Source organism: Sapajus apella, unplaced genomic scaffold, assembly GCF_009761245.1.
Source record: "Sapajus apella isolate SASKATOON/1434 unplaced genomic scaffold, GSC_monkey_1.0 scaffold41, whole genome shotgun sequence".
In the NCBI taxonomy this organism is placed as follows: domain Eukaryota; kingdom Metazoa; phylum Chordata; class Mammalia; order Primates; family Cebidae; genus Sapajus; species Sapajus apella.
Window position 1 is genome coordinate 5,388,836 of NW_022436981.1, and position 24,684 is coordinate 5,413,519.

Sequence of the window (24,684 nt, forward strand, 5' to 3'; positions counted from 1 at the left end):
CTAATAATTTTTAATGGAAAATGAGCAAAGAGAAGGCAGTGATAAACTTTTTTTCTGTTCATAAGAGGTAGGCAGGAAGACTGCCTATGAGTTTGCTGTAGAGTTTTTTTAATGCTGCATAAAACTAATATTTTGAAGAGGAAGCCTAGTTACTGTAGAGATGATAATGCAAGCAAGTTATTCCTGAGATAGTGAATATAAAATATGATAGGGCAATATACATTATTCCTGAGATAGTGAATATAAAACATGATAACAGGTGATCAAAAGGCAAAAGCCAGGCAGAGCTGGACCTTCCAGAATTTCTGATCATTTTATTTTGAGCATCACATTGAATGTGTAATATCAAGACACTGGCTGCTTAGAATCCTGTAGATTTTAAGCCGGGGAGGTAGGAGGGGAGTGGCAGGGAGAGAGGGAAAGGAATGCACAAAGAGGAAAGCTTCAAGGACAGAGCTTCCACAAATCACAGACAGAACTGTTCCCAGTTATGTTGCATAAATTTGGTCAACTCCTGCATTTTGTACTATCCTCTCTGATTTAAAAAAGTCTTCTGTTGCTAAGGCAAAGCAGGGACTGTTTTTAAAGCTGATGAACATAGAGGATGCCAAGGCTAGAATGTGCTGACTGCAGGACCAGAGGAGGCAAGCTCAGGGGACACTGGAAAAAAAGAAAAGCCAGGCGAGACTTAACCCAGGTGCTGTTTTCCCTGGAACCTGCAAAGCAGGAGTGTGTACTCTCAGCAGCACTCAGTCCTGCAGTCACAGAACCTCATCTCCTTCCGTCTCCTTAGAAATAACTATTTCTAAGACTTCTGCATACATGAAGAAGCCAAGAGTAGGCTCCCCATTTATTTAGTCACTAAGTAGTAAATGAATTGGCATTCCATGCAAGACAGAGGAAAGATACAGAAGGAATGCTACTTGGTGCTCACTAAGGATTTACGGAAAAGCATATGAACCAAGGCAAAACCAATGACTACGGCCAGTGCAGCAACTCCAGCATAAAAGCACGCATAAGCCAGGTGTGGTGGCTCACGCCTGCAATACCAGCACTTTGGGAGGCTGAGGCAGGCGGATCTTGAGGTTAAGAGATAGAGACCATCATAGCCAAAATGGTGAAACCCCATCTTTAAATATTAAAAAAATAAAATAAAAAATCACGCATAAACAAAACCCATTAATATTTTAGCCTATAGTGTGCCAAGCAGCCCAGATCTACCAGGAACTAGCTAGGTGTGATATTGTGATATAATAAATACACATTTGGTCTCTATCCTTGTTTTCTGGGGCAATACCCTAAGCCTTAAAATCTCCAGAGATAAGAATGTTTTTTGTATGCTAATGAGATGATTAGTGACTGTGGGCTGTTAGATAGCTTCATCATAGAGACTGGTCACAAGAAAGGCCAAGGTATGATTAGAGAGTTGGGACTTTCAGCCCCACTTCCAACCTCAGTGAAGGGGAGAAGGGCTGAAGGTTGAGCTGATCACCATTGCCAGTGATATAATCAATCACGTCTAAGTAATGAAGCCTCCATAAAAGCCCAAAAGGGGTTTGGAGAGCTTCTGGGCAGCTGAACACCTGGAGGTTCCTGCAGTGTGGCACACCCAGAAAGGGTATGGAAGTTTCATGCCCCTTTCTATACACCTTGCCCTATGCATCTCTTCCACCTAGCTGTTCATCCATATCCTTTATTATATTAAGAAACTGGAGCTGGGTGTGGTGGTACACACCTGTAGTCCCAGCTACTCAGGAGGCTGAGTAAGTAGTGTATCCCTGAATTTTGTAAGCCACTCTAGCAAATTAATCAAACCTGAGGAAGGGGTTGTGGGAACCTTGATTTACAGTCAGTCAAACTGAAGCACAGGCAAAATAACCTACGTCTTGTGTTTGACATCAGTCATTGGGAGCAGTCCTCTGGGACAGTCTTTAAACTGTGGGATCTGACACTACCTCAAGGTAGATAGTGTCAGAACTGAATTGAATTAGAGGGCACTCAGTTGGTATCCACTGGAGAATCTGGTGTTAAAGGTAGTGTGTTGAGCCTTGTGTGTGAGTAGAAAAACATGTTGGTTTTTTTTATCCTTAATTCTGGGTGGCCTTGGCAAACGGCTCACTTTTATCTCTGCTTCCTCATTAGTATAAAGGAGTTAATTAACAATATCTACTCTTAAAAGACTGTTTTGAGAATGAATTGTTAATACAGATAAAGCAGGCAGAACTTGTCTGACACATAGTAAGCGTTCCATAAATGTTATTTTAATTATCACTCTCACCAACTTAACAATGGACTATATTTTTATAATCTTTTAGTTTTATTTTATTTTTTAGATTTTCTAACCAGTGATGGAAAATCCTCTCTTTTTTTTAGTTTTTCGAGACAGAGTCTCGCTTTGTCACCCAGGCTAGATTGTAGTGACACAATCTTGGCTCACTGCAACCTCTGCTTCCTAGATTTACGTAATTCTCATGCCTCTGCCTCCCCAGTAGCTGGGATTACAGATGTGTGCCACCACGCCTGGTTAATTTTTGCATTTTTAGTAGAGACGGGGTTTCACCATGTTGACCAGGCTGGTCTTGAACTCCTGACCTCAAGTGATCCACCTGCCTTAGTCTCCTAAAGTGCTGGCGTTACCCGTGTGAGCCACCACACCTGGCCAAGACGGTCTTTCAAAATACCCCAATTAAAATGCAAATATTCAGTTCCTGAGAAGTGTATCAAAGACCAGATTTTTAAAAGCTATAATCTGAAACAAACTGTCCTGGACAGAGCATACAACAAAACAAAAAATACAGACTGCACAGTAAAGTGTTAAAAGAAAAACATGGGCCCACTGGCATTTTCAAAACATTTAAAATAAAAACTTGGTTATAGCAAATGAGAAAACACAGAGAGCAGAAAGGATTTGCTATTAATAAGTACACTTTAGATAACTGGAGCAGAATTTAAGGAAGCATTTCCCACATTAAGTGAGTTTTCCTGATCTAGTCCCATGAGATATTAATGATTCTATGGTCTAAAAAAAGAATGCACATGGGAGGCCAAGGGGAAACGATTGCTTGAGCCTAGGAGTTTGAGACCAACCTGGGCAAAATAGGAAGGCCTTGTCACTACAAAAAATTTTTTTTAAAAAGGAGCCAGGTATCGTGGTGTTCCAGCTACTCAGGGGGCTGAGTGAGGTAGGAGGATCACTCGAGCTCAGGAGGTTGAGGCCACAGTGAGCTGTGATCATGCCACTGAACTCCAGCCTGGGTGACACAGCAGATTTAAATAAATAAATAAAAACTTTAAAAGAGTAAGTTCCAGCACCTGCCTGTCTCTGTATTGCTCACAAGCTAAGAACAGTTAAATGTTTTTTTCAAAATATTATAATAGTTTTTATACCATTTTAAATAGTTTTTTAAAAATCGAATACTAATATTTTGTGACATATAACAATTATATGAAAATCACATTTTAGTGTCCACAAATAAAGCTTTATTGGGACACAGCCACACCCAATCTCTTAGGTATTGCCTAGGGTTGCTCTCACCATTCAAACGCAGAATTAAATAGTTAGAGCAGAAACTACATGACCCATAAAGCTGAAAATATGATACCATCTGGCCCTTCACAGACAAAGTTTACTAGCCTCTGGTCTAAAAGTTTAGAAAGTGCTCCTGATTAGAGCCTTCTGTCAGAAAGGCACAATTAATATTAACCTATTGAAGGCCCCAGCAGGCCCTGCAGGAGAGCTGCCAGAAATGACCCAGTTGAACCTAGCACTCCCCAAACATATTTGACTATACAACCCTTTTCTCATGCAATGTATATTACTATCTTGCAGAACACACTAACGTAGTTTCTTATCACAAATACGACACTGAAGTCCAAAAAGTCAACAAACCCAACATTTAAAAGATCACATAGAAAATTCCAAGTTGGCCGGGGCAGTGGCTCATGCCTGTAATCCCAGCGCTTTGGGAGGCCGAGGCGGGCGGATCACGAGGTCAGGAGATCGAGACAATCCTGGCCAACATGGTGAAACCCCGTCTCTATTAAAAATACAAAAATTAGCTGGGCATGGTGGCGCATGCCTGTAATCCCAGCTACTTGCGAAGCTGAGGCAGGAGAATTGCTTGAACCCAGGAGGCGGAGGTTGCAGTGAGCCGCGATTGTGCCACTGCACTCCAGTCTGGCGCCTGGCGATGGAGCAAGACTCTGTCTCAAAAAAAACAAATAAAAAAAAAGAAAAGAAAATTCCAAGTTATCAGAATAGTTTACTGCACCTGAAAATGGATCAATTTCTGTTCAAATGAACAGCATCAACAAAATGAAAATATTCTGAGACGCAAAAAAGAAAACAGGTTTAAAAACATAAATCTCAGCTGGGTGTGGTGGCTCATGCCAGTAATCCCAGCACTTTGGGAGGCCAAGGTGGGAGGATCACTTGAGGTCAATTCGAGACCAGCATGGCCAATATGGTGAAACCCTGACTGTACTAAAAATACAGTAATTAGCCAGGCACGGTGGTGCATGCTGTAATCCCAGCTACTCAGGAGGCTGAGAACAGAAAATCGCTTCAACCCAGGAGGGAGAGGTTGCAGTGAGCCGAGATCGTGTCACCTGCACTCCAGCCTGGGCAACAGAGCGAGACTCTGTCTCAAAAATAAAAACATAAATCTCAACTTTTGTGTTATTAAATATAATACTATTAAAGGTAGAATGTAAAAATATGACATACACTGCTAATAAAAGCTTATAAAACTAAAAATGTATATAAAGAATTCATGCAAATGTGACTAACATTACTTCTACTTAATAGTTATGACAGAGGGCTACATGAGTACATAATTACAAAGGAGATCATCTTGTGGATAAATGTTTGACATCCCTAGGAACTACTGAAATTCAAATTTGCACAACCAAGGACCCTCACACATCTACATTAAAGCAGCATAAATAATTTGAAGTTATAAACTCCAATGCTCAAAGGCTTGTAGGCTAGAAAGCACATTTATAGTTGGCTGGTGGCATTCTAAATTAATTCCGTTCTTCTGGACTACAATCTGGCAATGTACAGCAAAAGCCATAAAACTGTTCATTCACTTCCTTGGACCCAGCAATTCCACTTTGAGGAACACACCTTGGCGAAACAACCCGAAAGGAAAAAGTAATTGGTTTGTACAGAGACAACTTCATTAGTGCTACTCGCAGTGGAAGATCAAAGAGACAGCAAGCCAAGCATCCAACAGTAGAATGGATCAACACAGTGCCAGCTGGAGGGGACAGAGCTATTAAAAAGTGGCAGCCATAAAGGCTTGAACTGACATGAATCACGGGCACCTCAAACTTATTCAATATGCATCCAAACTTAAGGCCTCCCTGCTTCACTCACTGCTCCCCAAGCCTTCCTTTTCAAAGTAATCAGACTACCATAGACTGCTCAACGTGGGAACCTAGGAATCAGCCTTGATCACCACTTTCTTTCAGTATCACTTGCTCCCTCCTATCCCACCATCAGCGAACTCTCTCCAAAATTTCTATCTAGTAATCCCCATCTTCATTTTCACTGCCCTAGCACCATCATCTCTACCCTGAATTATTGTAAAAGGTGCTAACTGGCCTCCAGCTTCTATGCTCCCCTTCTCTAATCCATTCTCCACAGAGCTGCCAGCGAGGTTTTTTTTTTTTAATTGCATTCAAGTCATATTATTACCCTGCTTCCCACTGCACTCTGAGTGATGTCCTGATTCCTTAAAGAATCTTGTAGGATATGGCCCCTGCCCGCCTTTTCAGCCTCAGTCACCATAACCTTCTTTCTATTCTCTGAACACATAGGCTCTTCCTCCCTCTGGGCTGTCCCACATACTGTTCCCTCCTCCTGGCATACTCTTCCGTCTGTTCTTTAAATGGCTGGTTCTAATTAAGCATCATTCCCTCTACGAAGTCCAAGAAGGAAAGACCATGAATAACCTTTCACTATCATATACCCAGAGTCTAGCAATGCCTGACATTTAATAGATGCTCCATAAATTTTATTAAATAGATAAAATATAAATAAATCTCTGTAGGACAACAGAAAATAGCTACATTAAGAAAAGCAGAACACAAGCAGGTACATACACATTCATTTTAACTATACACAAATACTGTAAACAAAGAGAATTGAATTGGAATGACGCATAAAGAGAATTCTACACTCACTAGGTTCTTCTAGTCTGCCAACTTAAGTTTAAATTGTTCTCTCTTACTAACTCAGCTACCCTTCAGTTTTAGTTCAAAGTACTGAGACGTAACTCTAACTCCAACTACCCTCTAACTTGTCTAGAATGCATGAACAGTTAGTTTAAATCAAGATCCTTCTGAAATTCAGTCATCATTTATTGCTTAACCACTATGTGTCAGGATATTGAGCCAGAAACACAAAGATGACTAGCATATTGTCTTTGAGAAGCTGAAATGGAAAAACAACATTAGCCCTGAGCATTCCAAATGAGGAAACGCACACAAACCTTGTCCATTTTGTTATTTTTCTTTGACCAGGTCTGCAAGGTTTAAACCCAAGAGGAGAGAAGAGTCATGGACTTCCACACATAAAGGAATTGCAAAGATTGAATCATGTTATAGTTAGGTGTGTGTCCCCTCCAAATCCCATGTGGAAATGTGATCCTCAGTGTTGGAGGTGGAGCCTCTTGGGAGGTGTTTGGTTCATGAGGTAGACCCCTGATGAATGGCTAGGCACTGTCCTGTTGGTGATAACTGAGTTCTCTGTTAATTGCTACCAGAGTTGGTTGTTTAAAGAGTCTAGCACTTCCTTCCCTCTCTCTTGCTCCCTCTCTCAACATGTGACACATAAGCCGCCCTTACCTTCTGCCATGACTAAAAGCTTCCCAAGGCCTTACCAGAAGCCAAAAGGATGTTAACTCCATGCTTCTTACAAAGCCTGCAGAACCATGAGTGAAATAAACCTCTTTTCTTTATAAATGACCCATTCTTGGGTATTTTTTTAATACCATCACAAAACGGATTAACAAAAAATATCCAGCTAAATTATTCTGGGGACTTGTTACCACTTGCCTTAGAATCTCTTTCTTCCTTCCTAACACTCCTGCCTCTTCTAATCCTGGGTAAGCTGACCTGGCCAGACAGAGGATGAAATCTAACAATGGTCTTGTCCCAAAGGTTATCTGAGAGATCAGAATTCGAACCTGTTTTCCAGGACATACGATTAATTTCCTCTCACCCTTTGCCTTTTCCTGGTTTACTCAGTCTCTACAACCTACGAAGTGATGTTTAAAAGCTTACTTAAGCGAGTGCCACCAGTGGCTGTGATAAACCACTCACAATCACGTGACCTCTGACACCCCCTCAAATCATGGAGTTAAACCAGTTTCCAAGAGACCTGAAATGAAAAGTGAACAAAGGAAATACTAATAACAGATGGTACAAGCCCATGCACTTATCCTATACAAACAATTAGGCTGACAACAAAGAAGACCCTAAAAGGTCCTCCAGTTCTCAGGATAAGTGAGTTGACACTACATTGCTAAGCAGAACCCGTCACATGGTTACTCACTAAACAAATATTTTTCAAAATGACCCAAGTAGCAGGAAAGCAAAGCATCCATTCCCTATTTATAACATTTCAATTTGCAGGAGTATCTTTCCATCTTAGCCATGGCACCATTGCCCGTCAGAGTCACACCATAGGAAAATGCTTACCAATGACTGCACACCCTTCTCTTTCAATCCACACACAGGTTGCTCTCACTTCATAACCAGTAGTTTTGGCTAAACTTCCAAGCACCACCACCGTGCAGAACTGCTCATTAAATTTCTGGAAAGAGAATGTTCAACTCTTTGGTTAAATCATTCCCTTTACAGAAAACAAAATTCTGATAAATTAAGGTGACCTATCGCCTACCAACAACTTGCAGAAAAAGCAACGTGCACAAAGCCACACTGACCTAGATTTAAAACCTCTCTCCAGCAGTTGCCAACTGCATGACCATAAGATTTCTCAAACCTCATTCCATTATCTGTATAATGGGGCTAATGCTACTACCTTACGGACTTGTCAGATTTACTGAGATCATTTGTAGAAGGTATTTAACCAATGTCAAAGATACATACTCAATAAATAAGGGCGAATGATAACAATATCAATGATGAATAATAACACCCACTTGCTTATTCCTCCCCTCTGGGCTCTCAAAACTGAAGCTCTATTGAATCCACAGCTGCTCTCATTTGATTCCAGGACTCATGGACTCACTCCTCTTCTCTAAATCCATTAAGCTCATGTTCCTTTTCCCGAAACAGATAGATTTGCAAGGGCGCCAAGCAACAGAGCCACACAGCAGTACTGACAGCAGAGGAACAAATAGAAAAGTATATAAAGATTAGATAATGAGCCTTGCTATGACTTAGCTTACTGAGTACCCCTTTACTTTTCTTGTTTTTATTTTTGTTTAGCACAAAGTCTTAGGTATAATTTTTTAGTATGAAGTCACAGGGCAGCATCCTGATCCCCACCCACAACCTGCTCAGTCCCACACTTGCTTGAGATCTCTCTGAGCACAACTTTCCCACCACTGCAAACATCTGTCATCTCCAAAGCCAGGATACAGACAAGAAAATCTTCTGGTGGCTTTTAACACCTCTCAAGAACAGTGAGATAGCTATTGCTCACTGATCTGAGATCACTATTGCTCACTATTACTTTGAGTCAACAGCCTAAGTATCAGTGAACCCCACCTCTGCATAGCCCTAAGTCCTGCCTGTACTCACTGATATCTGCCAGGTTCCTCCCAGGTTATAACCTCTGCCCAAGCTCCTCTCCTCTTGAATTCATGCTAGAAATGAAAGTGGTAGGAAAGCCAGGTGGCAGCATGCAAGCCAATTTAGGATTCCTATTTTATTTTTTGGTATTTGACAAACACAAACACTGGGGCAATGCCAGTATTTATTCATGATCTCGCCCTTATTCCTAAATAATCAAAGCTCAGCAGCTGTTGCTGCTACACCACAAAGCCCAGCCTTCTGCTAAGCTAAATGAGGATTCAACTTTGGGGACCATGTTGATTCCTATTATGGCTCCCGTTATCATTCTGTCAAACAGATATATCTTTGTCTAATGATCCAGACTGAGTCAGCTCCAAGTGATTATTGGACACATGCCCAAAGCTCTGAGATAACCTGGGCTCTTCTTGCCACAGAAGAGAAACACCTGAGTTTGCCAAGAAGTTGTTGGTGACCTGACATCACCGGAATTTGCCAGGCCTGCTTGGGGAAAGAAAGCCAAGAGAATACTAGTGCTTACTGGAAAATAAGCACAAGGAAAAGTCACTCAATTCATACCAGCCCCTGAATAGTAATGGTGTGATAATGTGCCTATTTCCTGTCACCAAAAAACAAACAAACCAAAAAAAGATCTTTATTTAAGGCACTTAAAGTTCATATGCTTTATGAAGGACCAGCTGAGCACAAAATTAATTTGCAAACTGTCTTATGCAGCCTCCAAAGAGGCTTCACCTCTCATCTTCTCGGATTTAGTCGCCTGCAAAGTTAAAGTGTGATGTCCCCACATTCTGCTCTACAGTGCAGAAAGGACAAAGACCACCTGATAGAGCCGGTCCAGAAGCTCACACCAACCTGCTCCTACCCAATACGAGCACACCCAGAGAAAAGGACTGTCTGCAAACTGCCCCGGAAAATACAGCATGACCTGTGCTTACCATATCCCACTTGACAGACTTTTAGTCACACTAAAACACGTAATGCAGGTAGTTGGTGGATATATGCCTCTTCAAGTCTCCTTTTTTTCCCCTCCCAACTTAAGGTAGTCCTTAAATCCCATTTACAAGGATTTTTTTTTTTTTTTTTTGCTGACTTGATTCACTTGTGTAGTTTATGTACACTAGAGGTTTGTTTGTTTTTGACTGGATTTGAGGAAGATTCAAACATATGCCTTGAGAAACAGTTTAGGTGAGATAACTCAGTTCCATTATATACATTTTGACTGTAACGATAACTCTTGGGGTCGGTCAGGACTCCTGCATTCCAGTACAGGTTCTGCACTCCCCAGTCTTCTAATTAGAAATCGCTTTCTCTACAGAGGCTAATGTATATCATCCTCAGATTTGAAAGTGTTTTTTTTTTCCTCTGACTCTCAGACTAACAGCCAGTTACTTCAGGTATTTGAAAGATTTTAACATCAATCATGTTTTGTGTGTTACTGTAAGTAGAGTACATTCATCCACAGACTCCATATGAGCGAGTGAAACCCAACCAGCACTGGTAATGGTCATGCTCATTTTATATACCATATAAATTGTACCTTAATGGCAAGATCCAAATCCCAATTCAGCTCTGGGTTCCCACTGGCCCAGGGCAGTGTCTCACTTAGAAAGGGTGCTCAAGGCAAGTTCATTTGTAAACATGAAAAATGAGTCACTTCCCCAGTAGAGTATTTTTTTCTCTCAACCAAAAAATATAGGGTGTTAAATCAGTATTTTTTATGCTCCCTTACAGCTTCCACATTCTAGGATTATAGAGCTAAGATACAAAGAAAAGAGAAATTCTTTTGGGTATAATATCAGCTCTAATTTAAAGTTCTGCTTGAATTTGCCATTAAGTCTTGACATGATTCAGAACTTCAGCCCTACCAGATCACTCCACACCTGCGTAAACAGCCAAAGTGAATTGCCAATGTACCAGGTAATGTACTTTGATAAGCGAAGGTCAAGAGGCAGCACTAAGCTACATGTCCAGCTTCAATAACGGAGAAAAACACTATTACTTTATACTTTCTAGGCAAACACACAGCTGGACAGGCTATTACAGAAAATAGTCCTCTATCTGGAATTCATAATGCTTGCAAAAGGTGGTTTCTAAAACTTCAGACCTGATTTCCTTACCAATTACGGCTCCTTCTCTTCTGACTGCCTCACTGCCAACATCCAATCTATGCAGTTAAAGCAAGCTCCCCAAGGCAGATGCAAGAGGCATCTCTGACTATGTAGTGTCACACTGGGAAAGCCCTTCTAGAGCATTCTTTATCACTGGCATACAACTAAAGTTTTCATTGATCTTATCTCTGCCTTACAAGGATGAGTGTCTCAGGCAGAAAAGTACAATTGGTAAAGTCAAGATGGTGGAAGGTAAACTTAGATTCTGAAGACACAACACACCCATGCACATCAGACTTACTTGGTGTCAAGAAACAAGAATGTTTTGTCCACCTGAGCCACAGACTTTTGAACCCAGCTGTTGTCTTTCAGTGTATGTTTTACTTTCTATTATCATGTAGACACTCATCGGAAACAGAAGTGCAAGCAGCAAGAATACTTCCTTCCAAAGGCATTCACGTAATTCTCATTCGCGTTCTGTAACAAACCAACCCACCATCTCAACTTTTCCCCAGTGAGCGTTCTCTGTTGCTGCATTTTATTATCAAGCAAGTTGGACTTGTGAAACAGGCAGTGTGGCATGGGGTGGGGAGGACAGAAGCTGAAGAGTCAGGCAGTCCTGGATTCTGGCCCCAGCAATATCACATGCAAGCTATGTGGCCTGGGGCAAACCAATGAAGTTCTGGGAGCTTCCATTTTCTCAACTATAAAATGGAGATAATATCACCTGCTTCACAAAGATGCTGCGGATAAATAACATACCCTATACAAAGCATCTGGCATGTAGCAATTGGTCTCTCTCTACACATATATAATTGCGTATGTGTATGTGTACATGTATTATATTACATTGTGTGCACATATATTTGTATTTTTATAAGCTTACAGTAAGCTATCTTTCATGCAGTTGGCCGGTCATGACAAACAAAAAGTCACAACACAAAAATGATGGCAATAAATATTGTCACATAAAAAGGGAGATATTTGAAAGAAGAGCGTTAAAAGACACAATACATAGAACACTTTACTCGGATTACTACTCTTTAACTGCAATATGTGGGCATGTCACTAACTTGCCCACCTCACCCAGTAGTGTTCTGAATACCCTGCCACGTGCACCCAGGCTTCAGTATCTGGTGTTCGTCATGTTTGCATGGCCAAGGATCCCACTGGGATAAATACTTCCTGGAACAGTATATGAGATCATCATTTTACACATTAACAAAGCCTGTCCTGTGGACTTGGGCATGCAGAGTAAGAATGTGAAAGACAAAAGGCATTTCCTCCCCACCCTGGATGGGGATTATAACATAATCCCTGATGATTTCTAGTACACCCTCCAGTCACCCTTCAGGATGAAGGGCTCAACCTCATGCCATTCCATGAATTTAACTGAAGCCTTTTTAGCATAGCTAGCAGAAGAATAAGGAATCCTATATTGTTTATCACTTTGAGACTGCTCCTAAGCCCCACTATAAATTCTATTTTATTTTTTAACAGCCAAGCATAAATTGTCAGGTCTTTAGTTGCAAATCCAGTCACAATGCTTAGGGTCAGTTGAGTTCGATGACTTTAATTTTGGTTTTTGAGTCAGGGTCTCGCTCTGTCACTCAGGCTGCAGTGCCGTGGCACAGTCGCAGCTCACAGCAACCTCAGCATCCTGGGCTCAAGCCATCCTCCCACCTCAGCCTCCTGAGTAGCTGGGAATACAGACGCATACAACCACATTCACCTAATTTTTTTATTTTTTTGTGGAGATGAGGTTTCACTATGTTGCCTAGGCAGATCTCAAACTCCTGGACTCAAGCAATCCTCCCCCTTTGGCCTCTTAAAATGCTGCGATTACAGGCATGAGCCAGGGTCCCTAGCCCGATGATTGAAGAAAAGGAGCTGGGCCTTTTCTCAGTTAGGTTAAAGCAAACTACACTTTGATTACATCAAGACCTTTGTTTAATTACGTACCTTATGCTGAAAGGTAAAATAAATGGAGTATTGCACAATGACTTAAGATTTAATCTGGAAATTGACTCTATGAGGCATATAATAATCAGATGTGTTGGAAGCACCCAACACATAGTAGTGGATCTAAGAACGTGAAAAAAGAAACGATAATAGTTGTCAGTCTGCTGATACTAGGATCAATGTTCCCATGGACCTAGATGTGTTTTTCTCCACACCAAGACTGTCAATCCAGGTTCACTGTCCCAAGAGATTCCCCCGCTACTGCTTACCACCCACCACACTTGTTTCAAAGATATAAACCTTGACCATGCCATTATAATAAACGGGCAGAAAAGAGTTTCTGAAGGGAGACTGGGACTTGCCTCATTATAAATGCTAGCACTAACAAACTTTTCTTTAGTCTCTCTCTTCCTCTTAAAACACACACACAAGGAACCAGAGTGTCTCTGTAGGATGAATTCCCAGTCCATAGCAACTGCAATGCCCTGAGATCTGAGCAGTTCTTGGCTGGCCAGGCGTTAAGCCTTTTTGGGGAAGGAGACAGCAAGCCTGCTTTTCCCTTACACAGCCCTGCCATGAAAACAAGCTCTTGTTTTCTGTTTTTGTTTGGTTTTTAGCTAAGAATCACCATCCTCCCTGCAGGGATAAAATATAGGCAAAGGAAGCTCAAGGGTATGATCTCAAATTTTCTTCCACCTAACTTGCCCCTTCACCCCAATATCTGGAAATAAAGGGAGATAATTTGGGGAAAGTTGAGGGTAAGTTTTTGGTCAAGGGTGGTTTCAGGCTTCACCAGATACGTGGAGGATATGTAGGGCACACCCCAGATGTGGATGCAGTTTGGGCGATGAGGGAGCCTGCACCACCCTGCAGTGTCACCTGCCTAGGCACAGTAAACCAGGGATCGGAAAGACTGGAGGGAATTAACCTTCTTTTATACACGTCTCCTTCTCCCTCCCCCCATTCGAGTGCCAGCGCGCTGGCAGGCTCCTCCAAAGCGCCGGAGCGTGGGTCTGACGGTTCTATTTCGGCATGCAGAACCTGAGACCCCACCCGAGCCAAGCGGGGAGAGAGAGGAGGGTAAAGCGATGGAGGAGGGGGCAGCTTGCGCCCGGCTGGGGAAAGCTCCGCGCGGCAGCACCCGGAGGTCCGGTGGCCGGCGCGCACTGGTACCAGTCTCTCCACTGCGGTAGCATCCCGACATGACATTGCAGCTGCAACAAAGCGCCGGCCTCCGCCGACCCTCGGAGCCCCACACCGCGGCCCTGGCCCCACACCACGCAGAGGGGCAGTGGCCGTGGGCGGGGGCCTGTGGCTGCCGGTGCGGGGGGCGCGAGGTAGGCCGAGTAGGGGAAAAAGCCCTCAAATGCGCAGAAGCCGGGCGGCCACCTAGCGCCGCCTCCCGCAAAGCCAGACTGCAGGGAAAACAATTGCTCTTCATTCCCGAGCCCCGGCGGAGCCCTGCGATTCCCCCCAATAACCTGGTCGGGGCCCTGCGGTGAGCTGCCTTCCCTGACAAGTCCCTCAGTCCCCTCAACCTAGCCGGCCCTGCCCCGCGCCTCCCGAAGCCCCGGCCCCGAGACCCGCCCGGCTCCGGCAAAGCGGCTCCTTCAGCCCCGGCGCGGCCGCCACCCCCGGGCTCCCCAAGCGCTCACCAGGAGAAGGGAGCCCGCGATCATTGTGGCTCTGACTCGGCGGGCGAAGCGGCTGCCGGAGGCGAGGGCGGTGCTGCTGCTCGCAGAGGTCCCCATGGCTGAGCCGGGGACTCGCAGGGGCGCCCGGGGCGCGCGGCCCCACGGCAGCTGGAATCGGCGGCTGCTTCTTCCGAGCGCCGCATCCACCGCCACCTCCCGGGCCGGGAGCCCATCTACCTCCAACACCCCATGTGCACTGCTGCAGCCGGGCCGAGGAGGGAGGCGGCGAGGAGACTCTAGGGGCGCTCAGCACCTGCCCAGCGGCGCGGCCGCCCAGGCGGGGAGAAGCCGCCGCGACTGCAGCCCGCGCCTCCGGGTGCTCTCCTCAGACAGCGGCTGCGGAGAACCAGGGAGGAGGGCTGGGCGCGCGAGCGCGAAGGAACAACTTCCCATAGCGAAGCTTCCAGCCGCTGCCAACCACCCTCCTCCGCTGCCCAAACTGGCCGGCGAGGGACTGAGTCGGTGGCCACCGGGCGCGGGGACACACGTGGTGGCGCCGAAGGGGCGGGGGACCGGCCCTTTGTGATGTCACCCGGGAGGAGGCCGGGCTCTTTGTGCGGTTGGAAACGGGAAGGCGTTCCAGGTAGAGCGGGGAGGGAGAGGGTGACCCCTGGCGTTCGCTAAGGAAATTGCACCCGCCTGTTGACCCAGGGAAAGCGCTCAGAGAGCATCACACCCTTTAGATCTAACTTTGCTTCTTCTTTCCAAGATAATTCCAACTAAATTATTTCTACTGCAGACGCCTCTCGATGGTTTCGGACACGATGATTAAATCAGAGAGCGAAGGTGGATAGACCATAGAGCACTTAGATCAACTGCCTGACAAGAAAAAGAGGCCTGTGCGTTGCTTCTCAAACTTTGCTGCACTGTGGAATCGCCTGGAGAGTTGAAAACGTGTATATTGATTCCTGGGCCTCAACTCTGGAGACTCTGATTTCAATGGAACAGGACATGACTTGGCCTGGGGATTGAGGTTTGTTGTTGTCGTTTGCTTATGCTTTAAGTTTTCAAGATGATTTTAATATGGGGCAAAGTTTGAGAACCTCTGGGCTTATTAATGCAATTAAGGAAATCTAAACTAAAAGTTAGATTCCAAACCCAGAGTCACTGGTGTTGAGTCCGTGGTTAGTCTTGGAGAGAGTTTTGAACTCCTTGAAATGTGACAAAAGACGCATTTTCCTAATTTAAAAATCAAGTGTTTTGAATGGGATTATCACTGAGATTATTTTTTTTAATCACCCTTCCCCCAAAAAATAATGCTAAAAATTTTTGAGTTGACTTCCAAAGGCCTTGTCAGGATGCAGATGGTAGAAGTGGTAGCACTCTGCTTCAGAAGAACTGGAGTTTTCTCGTGGATGCTGGCATCTCACACACTTACGAATGTGAGAGAGCACCCATTATCCCTTTCTTTGTTTCACCTGGGGAAAGGACGAGTCTCCTGACTGTGGCCACCATTTCTGGTATCCTGTTATCCATCATCTAGGTACTGACAGCACATGGCACACTGTATTAACATTACCTCTTCAGCCATCTGGTCCACACCCCTCAATTGGGAGCCCTATGGTGCTGAGCTTATCCTAGCCTTCTTTGATCCCTTCTGCTTCAAAAGAAGAAGTTCACTTTTTAAACTATCAGCTTCAAGATCCAACACCCAGTGCTTCTGAAGGTAACTTGCTAAGTCATAAGTACCTACTATTTCCTTTATTAGTTAACATGTTGTCCTTTGGTTCTTTGTTCTATGCACACTTTGGAAGAAGCTAAAATTAATATGAGGGTTAATTCCAATCTATCATTTCAAACATCGGTCAGTATTGTCTGTAAATGTTAGAGTGGGAAAAAAGCTACAGTATATAACCTCTAGTGAAATTCAAAGAAGTTCTAGAAAATATTACCACTAAATATGGAGTTTTGGGGAGAGGATGATGGTTGGACTTGCAACTCTCTAGCTATTTTCAGAAGTTGAAAGAGTGAGGGATATGTGCTGTGTTTTCGTGCATAACAGTGTCAACTTTTTCTTCAAAGATTTAAATGACTGGTCAATACTAAGGTTGGTTTTTTTTTTTTTTAAAGAAGTTACATAGGTATTAAAGAGGAGGGGAAGTTTCAAATACATTTTTATTTAGTCCATTTTACTCCTTGCATCCAAACTCACATTTTTCATGGTAATATCTGATTGATTTGCCCTGAAGACCTGGGCTAACCTTGAGTTTAGTGTCTGGGTTACTATGCAGGTATAAGAAGTTCTCAATTATCTGTCTTCCTAAAATTAAAAAAAAAAAAAACTTTTGCTTCTGCTTGGACCACTTTTAAACTTCATGAATTCTTGGTGTTGCATTAATCACATCAAGTTGAAATTTAATATGCATTTTGAGAAATGAAAATATTTACTCCATTCTGTTTACTACTAACATTTAAATACATGTCCCTCTATAAAGTGACAGATTATAGATAATCTGAATCTAGATACAGTGTGAGATTTCATTACTTTGAGCTGAAATGTATAAATGGCTTCCATTTTGAAGTAACAAAGCTGCAACCATTAAATAACTCACTGCCACATTTTCAATATGGCAACTTAGACATGTTTGTTTCCCAGGAAAGGATAAAAATGCAATGATACATAAGGAAGTTTCTTCCCAAGTTCCAAGGAAAGAAAAGATATGTGCTGATAAATCATAATTATAGCTAAATTTAAAGTAAGGCCTAAATGAGCTAATCCAGTCTCATTGTTGCCATAAAAATTACTCTGTCTCCACCCTCCATCCTAACTTCGGACTTTCTTTCTGCCAATGTTGTACAATTTTCCTAGTTTTCCAACTTCAAAAATCATTGCTAATTCTTTACTCATCCTTAGTATATTTCCAATTAACCTGCTCTTCTATCCTTTCTTTTTTTTTTTTTTTTTTTACTATTTTATCTGCTTTTCTTACTATTTTATCTGTTTTTCTTGTTAAAAACCTGATATACACATCCGGATACTGAAGAAATCACCAGAATTACCATCTTGCCTTATTTTTTTTTTAATTTATCCTGCACACGTTTGGAAGTTCTAGTAAAATTTCATTTTTTAAAAATCTAAGTACCCACTCTACGTAATGAAAATAACAGTTGTCCACATTCTGAGAAGTGACTGCTGCATGGCCAACATTCTGAACCAGGCTATGAAGGAATGACAGAAAGTTGACAGGAAAAGGTGTGAGCATAGAAAAGATGCAGGAATTATCTGAAGCCAAGCTTAAAGGGAAGAACTTAAAATATGTCTAAGCAAGGCTGGATGCAGTGGCTCACGCCTGTAATCCCAGCATGTTGGGAGGTCAGGAGTTCAAGACCAGTCTGGCCAACATGGTGAAACCCTGTCTCTACTGAAAAAGACCCTGCTGTTCTTTGGCCTAAAAAGGAACATCAGCCAGTCAGCAACAGATTGCAAGATTAAGTGCATGAGCATAAGATTAATCAAATCTCCATGGTGACATGCTACAAAGATGACACTTTTGGATAAGATCAAATGGGGATATAATTACAAAGTAGGTATGGTTCCAGAAGCTTCCTTCTCTCTTGGATAAGAAAGGAATAATTTGAAAACTAAGATGGCCAGTCCCTTGAGGATAAGATACCTCTGTCCCACTCCCAAGAACAGTGGGGCAATTTATTTCCTTTCTCTTAGGAAAGAACCTGCAAAAGGTAAAGCTCTATGGAAAAGGGAACTCATCTGGAAATACCCATTCCCCACGTGCTTAGGAGTCCACACGTGCAATGTTTTCATTTTGCTGTAAACTTTTCTCCCAATCCTAAATCATTTCTCCCTTATTGCAAGAGTTGGTGTGAAAATAGACCTTGTTCTTTACCCTTCCATGCTCTTGCTAAAAGAAATTTTAACAGTTTACTCAAAAGGCAGTGAGCTTGGGGAGCCACCAGATATTGGATCAAATTTTCATTGTACTACTTATTAACTGTGTAAATTTAAGCAAGTATCTTAATTTTTTGCATCTTTTCACTTGTAAGACAGTTAAAAAACTATCTCATAGTGGGGATATGAGGAATAAATGAGACAAAATCTGTAAAATTTCCAGCACAGGGCTTGTTCCTTAGTATTTACTCAATAAATTAACTTCCTTTCCGGAATCCCTTTTTGAAAGGATAGTCTTTTATAAACTACTCTGGTTCGAGTAGAAACATTGGGTTGGAAAGTTTGGGATTTCTTCAGACACATTAGAATTTAGGGTTAAGATGGGTAGAAAAATTGCTTACTCAGATATTGATGCAATGTGATGTCATAAAAGGTATAATAGCCAGGCGATCTGACTTCTGGTCTTGGCTCTGGCATTAACCAGAGGTGTGATTTTGGACAAGTCACTGCACTTCACTGTATCTGCTTGGAATTTTAAGCTTCCTCATGTGAAAAATGGTAAATGTGGACTTAATGATCTTTTATGATTCTTTTTCTGTCACTGAAGTGCTAGGATACTAATTGGATCATGTGGCATATTTCTCTTGGTTATGGGAATTGTGGGCTGTTTGAAGTAGGAAAAGAGTGGATTGAAGAAGGAATTATTTGGGAAGTGGGAGGTCCAGGCAGATGCTTTGACGTGTAGAAGGATCATGGAACATAATTAGCTTCTGTTCAGGAGTTGTTTGTCCAGTTCAGGATTTATCAGGTCATTGGCATCTCCAACGTTTTTATTTGTTATCTCTCTCTGACTGGTCTCTTTCATCTGCTCAATCACCAAGTAGTTACTGAGGGCTTGCTTTGGCCCAGTGCTGTGCTAAGAGGCAGAGTTGCAAGCAGAATATCAGGCAAGATCTCCGCCTTCCAGAAGCTTTCAACAAAACCAGATTGATGATATTAACACACAAGAAAGCATACAGTGCAGACCCATAATTTAGGACCAAGATATGTGGCCCAAGTTATACATGTATAGAAGGACAAAAAAAGATTATTGAGGGTTGGAGTACTTAGGGAAGGCAGAATTGGTTATTCTTGAACGTGGGAAAATTTTGTATGGGAAGAAAACAGTTGAGTTTCTGAGCCAATGAAGCAAAATCAGCAAAGCTGCAGAAACAAGCAAGACATGACATTGCTATTTGACACTCTAAGATGTCTCCCATCTAACCAAACACAGTGCCCTTTTCTCTGTCCTTCAGCCCTGTTGAGCCTGACGTGTATTATCATGGTTTCTTATCTATCTACCTCTATCTGCTTTTCCAGTTCATTATCCCTTCTCCTCTTGTCACATCACTTGCTCCAGAGCCATGCTACAAGTCCTCTCTCTGTGGCCTACGATTCCTATCTTACAAGGTTCATCCAGTTTGGCATAATCCTGCCTTTATTTGCTCCAATCTTAACCTGTGAACATTCAGGCTTGTTAAGTCTTGTCTACACTAAAAGAACTCCATGCTATTTAATTCAAATTGGTCCTCACTGCTCAGTGACAATCAAGCATCTTTTTTTTCTTTCCTTGAGATGGAATCTCACTCTGTTTCCCAGGCTAGAGTGCAATGGTGCAATCTCAGCTCACTGCAACCTCTGCCTCCCGGATTCAAGCAATTCTCCTGCCTCAGCCTCCAGAGGAGCTGGGATAGGCATGCGCCACCACACCTGGCTAATTTTTGTGTTTTTAGTAGAGACGGGGTTTTACCAAGTTGGGCAGGCCAATCTTGAACTCCTGACCTTAAGAGATCTACCCACCTCAGCCTTCCAAAGTGCTGGGATTACAGGCATGAACCACTGTGCCCGGCCACAATCAAGCTTTTGTCTTTCACTTCTCATGGCACTCTGCATGGTGATTGCCCCAACCGCTCTTTCTGTTTTTGTCAACTCCTCTGCCCACCCTCCTTGGCCCTTTCACTCTCATCAAATAATCTTGATGATCATGATTCTGTAATATAATCTCCCTCCACTTCCTTCTTTACGAGTTTAAGTAGGCTGGTCGTGGTGGCTCATGCCTGTAAACGCCAGCTTGGGAGCCCGAAGTAAGCGAACTGGACTTGAGGCCAGGAGTTCAAGGCCAGTCTGGACAACATGGTGAAACACCGTTTCTACTAAAAATACAAAAATTAGCCGGGCGTGGTGCCTGCCTGTAACCCCAGCTTCTTGAGAGGCTGAGGCACAAGAATTGCTTGAACTCAGGAGGTGGGGGTTGCAGTAAGCCAAGATTATACTGCTGCACTCCAGATTGGGCAACAGAGCATAGCTCTGTGTCAAAAACAACAACAACAAGAAAACTTCCAAACAACAGCAACAACAAGAACAACAAAAAGGAACTCTTAAATGTTTATCTTTCCTCTCCTTTTCTTTTTTTACTTCTGTTTTAATGATTGAAGCACCAGTCCTTCTTGCCAAGGCTGATGTTTTTTTCCTATGATCTTGAGTTCACTGGTCTTGCCTCCTCTAAAATTGTACGTCTTTTTTCCCTTGCATCTTGAAAATCTCTCTTTTCTGGTTTTCCCCATACCTACGATGTCCAAGTATCTTCATCCTTAAATACATAAATAAATAAACATGTAAACAAATCAAAGTGTAAGACCCCTTACACTTTACCCTGCAGCCTCTTCAAGTTACTCCTTGGTCTTTCCTCTTCTTTTTTGCAACCAACTTTTTGAAAAAGTAACTGTTTTCTTCCAAGTCAGTTTTCTTATCTCTCTTGAGTTTGGTTTTCCTCTCAGCAAACCACAGTTCCACGCCCCCTCCCACACCCCACCACGTCCCCGGTGCTCCTGCTCCACAGATCCTTCAGCATTTGTGCTGCTGAATACATCTTGCCTCCTGAGTATGCGTTGCCATCTATTGGCTTTTGTACTGTAGCATTACCTTAATGTGTCTAATTTTCCGATCTCTCTTTGTTTCTGCCTTATTCTTTATTTAGTTTTCTTTCTCCCTAAAAATATAGACATTCCCTGATGCTCTTTTTTTCAGCCCTCTTTCTTTTCTCTCCACACCTTCTCCTTGGTAATGCATTTATTATCACAGTTTCAGCAATGATTCTATTTGTTTCACTCACAACTCTTCACCTCTGGCTCTGTCATGCAGTCAAGACCCATTTTCCTTTCTAGCAGTTTGCTCAATGCCACTTCTTCAATACAGAAATGGCCCTCAAACTCAACATCTCTGAAGCCATTCTCCTGTTAACAAGGCCACAGCTCAAAATAAATCAACAGATCTTTTTGTGATCACCGTTTCTGTTTTGTTTTGTTTTTTCATTTGTTTGTTTTAATGGCAACACATTTCTTCCCTACTCATAGGCCTGGTTCCCAGAACTGGCTCTGACTCTTCCTTTTCTTTGCTTTTTCATATCTCCTACCTCTACTTTACAGCTAAGTCCTGTACTGTAACAAAGATATTTTATATCTTTATATGTCTTTCCATTTCTTTCTACCAACAAACTCATTGAAGTTTTTAAAATTTTTGCTTAGCTAAATTCATCAGCTTTATACCTGGGCTACTTCTCACTAGTCCCTCTCCTCTAAGACACTTGAACACCATGACTAAATTAATCTTCCTAAGTAACAGACTTGATTATTTCTCACACTTGCTCAAGGACCCTCAATGGCTTTCTATTGATTGAAAAACTGTATGAAATTATCAATGTAGCATTCAAGACTCTTCACAATATAGCTTCATACTCATCATCCACCACTCTCAGCTACAGAAACCATAAACATCTCACTGTCTCCAGAGAATACCTTGCATCTTCCTACTAAGTGATTTTGTTTACTCCATTTTCTCTGTGTGGAATCTCTACCAGTTGAAATTATCAAGCCAAACTAATTTTAATATTTCTCTCTTTGATATTTCTCTTCTTGATTCCATTCAATTCAGCAAACATTTATTGAGGACTTGTTATGCAATGTGTGCCATACAAAGGTCTATAAAGGTAACCTTTGGGCACTGGCAACAATATTGGGAAGACAGCCGTATATATAAATATGTTCTTATTATCATGTTCTGTAATGAATGCCAAGCATAGAGCCTGACACAGAGATTATGTAATACAGATTTGTAGAATGATTGAATAATTAAGTATTTTATGAGATGCAAATAATGCAGTACCAGTGTACATGAAATAAGGATTCATTTCAACTGAGAGACCACAAGGGAAAGCCTAAAGAAGAAATTGGATTTCCAGCAGAGGGAGTCTCTGCAGTCCAGTTGTTAAGACCATGGGCTCCACAGAAAGTTAGATTCGATGCCATTATTCTGAAAACCATCTGCCTGATAAAGAGAGTCTGGAAGAAATAACCTTCTCTCTCCTGAAAATTCTCACAGTGTTTCTCCAGCCTGCCCTTTCTAGAGAATTCTTCCTCACATCTTTCTTCTTCCCAGCATCCAGGACTTCCCCAAACCTTTCTGGGATCTGTCCCAAGAAAATTCCAAATTATTTTGCATGGAAAACCTTCATGTGCTAGAGAAGAAAGTTTTACTTTGTTATACAGTTCTTTGGCTTCCTTTGTCTTGACATCATGAACCTTGCCTTTCAATTAGACATTTTGCAGAACAAAGGGGTAGTTTTTCCCTTTCCTAACTCCAAATGAAGAAATCTGACTCCATTTATGATGAAAGCTAGGAAAAGCTTTAGGACTCTATAATTTGAAGTACTACTGATCACAGCATATATGAAATATTTGCTATGTACCAGGCACCATACAAATCCATTATATACATTATCTCATTTGATCCACACAGCAAACTTTTGCAATATGTGTTGTATCATCATTTCCATTTTGTAGATGGGCAAATTGAGGCCTAAAGAGATTTTGTGACAGACGTAAGGCACTGATGGGGACAAAATTTGTACCCAAGTCTTGTGGCTTTACATAGCTCATCTCTTTAATGAAAGAGAACTGCCTTGGTTGTTGGTTATTGTAGAAGATCCCATGGGTAAACAGGAACTACAGCTACTCTCTTGAGCAATATTGTTAGCTTTTGTAATTGGTAAAGGCAGCAGTTGAAGCCTCTGACAAATGAACAGAGAAACAATGTTATTAGCAATAAAGAAAAACTGGATCCAGAGTCATTAAGTAATGAAAATGTAATGAACAAGTGGGATTCATCCCAGGGACTCAAGAATAGTTCAACATATATAAGACAACAAATGTGATACACCACATTAAGAGGATGAAGGACAAAAACCATATGATCATTTCAAAAGATGCAGAAAAGTCATTTGGCAAAATTCAACATCCTTTTATGATAAAAACTCTCAACAAATTAGGTATAGATAGAATGTACTTCAACAAAACCAGGGATATATGACATATGGATATATAACAAATCCATAGCTAACACTATATTCAGTGGGGAAAAGTTGAAAGCGTTTTCTCTAAGATCCAGTATAAGACAAAGATACCCACTCTTGCCATTTCTATTCAGCTTAGTACTGGAGGTCCTGGCCAGAGCAATTAAGTAAAAGAAAGAAATAAAAGGCATCCAAATTAGAAAGGAAGAGCTTAAATTTCCCCACTTGCAGATGACATGATCTTATATATAGAAAAATTTAAGGACACCATTAAAAAGTTAAAACCAATAAATGAATTCATTAAAGTTGAAATATATGAAGTCAACATACAGCATTTGTACACACTAACAGCAAACTACCTGAAAAAAAAGTAAACAATTCCATTTATGATAGCTACAAAAAAGTTATGAATAGTTGAACAAAAGAGGTTGAAGATCTCTACACTGAAAACTATAAAACCTTGATAAAAGAAATTGAAAAATACATAAATAAAATATATTCTATGGATTGAAAGAATTAATATTATTAAAATGTCTGTACTACTGAAAGCATTCTACAAATTCAATGCGATTCCTCTCAAAATACCAACGACATTATTCACTAAAGGAGCAAAAAAGAGTTCTAAAATTCATACAAAAACCACAAAAGATCCAAAATAGCCAAAGCAATCTTGAACAAAAAGAACTAAGCTGCAGGCATCACACTACCTGACTTCAAAATCACACTACAAAGAGATAGTAATGAAAAAAGCATGGTATTGCCATAAAAACAGACATATAGACCAATGAAACAGGATAGAGAGCCCAGAAATAAATCCATGTATTTATAGGCAACTGATTTTTTACAAAGGCACCAAGAACACACAAGGGGAAAGAACACTCTTTTCAATAAATGGTGTTG

The 24,684-nt window shown here is 41.8% G+C and overlaps 1 protein-coding gene across 3 annotated transcripts in view; it reads right to left on the bottom strand.

Moving 5' to 3' along the window:
• The window catches only part of TNFRSF21 (TNF receptor superfamily member 21), a 73,103-nt gene extending 58,091 nt beyond the window's left edge, over positions 1–15,012 (bottom strand). The window contains exon 1 of one of the 3 annotated variants that reach the window (XM_032299627.1): positions 14,513–15,012. In XM_032299627.1, coding sequence (XP_032155518.1) covers positions 14,513–14,608 — 96 coding nt within the window. In that variant the 5' untranslated portion in view covers positions 14,609–15,012. Of the gene's footprint in view, positions 1–12,857; positions 13,120–14,512 lie in introns of those variants that run through there. The other 2 variants (XM_032299629.1, XM_032299628.1) reach the window with 2 other exon arrangements.
• Between the last annotated feature and the right edge of the window lie 9,672 nt (positions 15,013–24,684).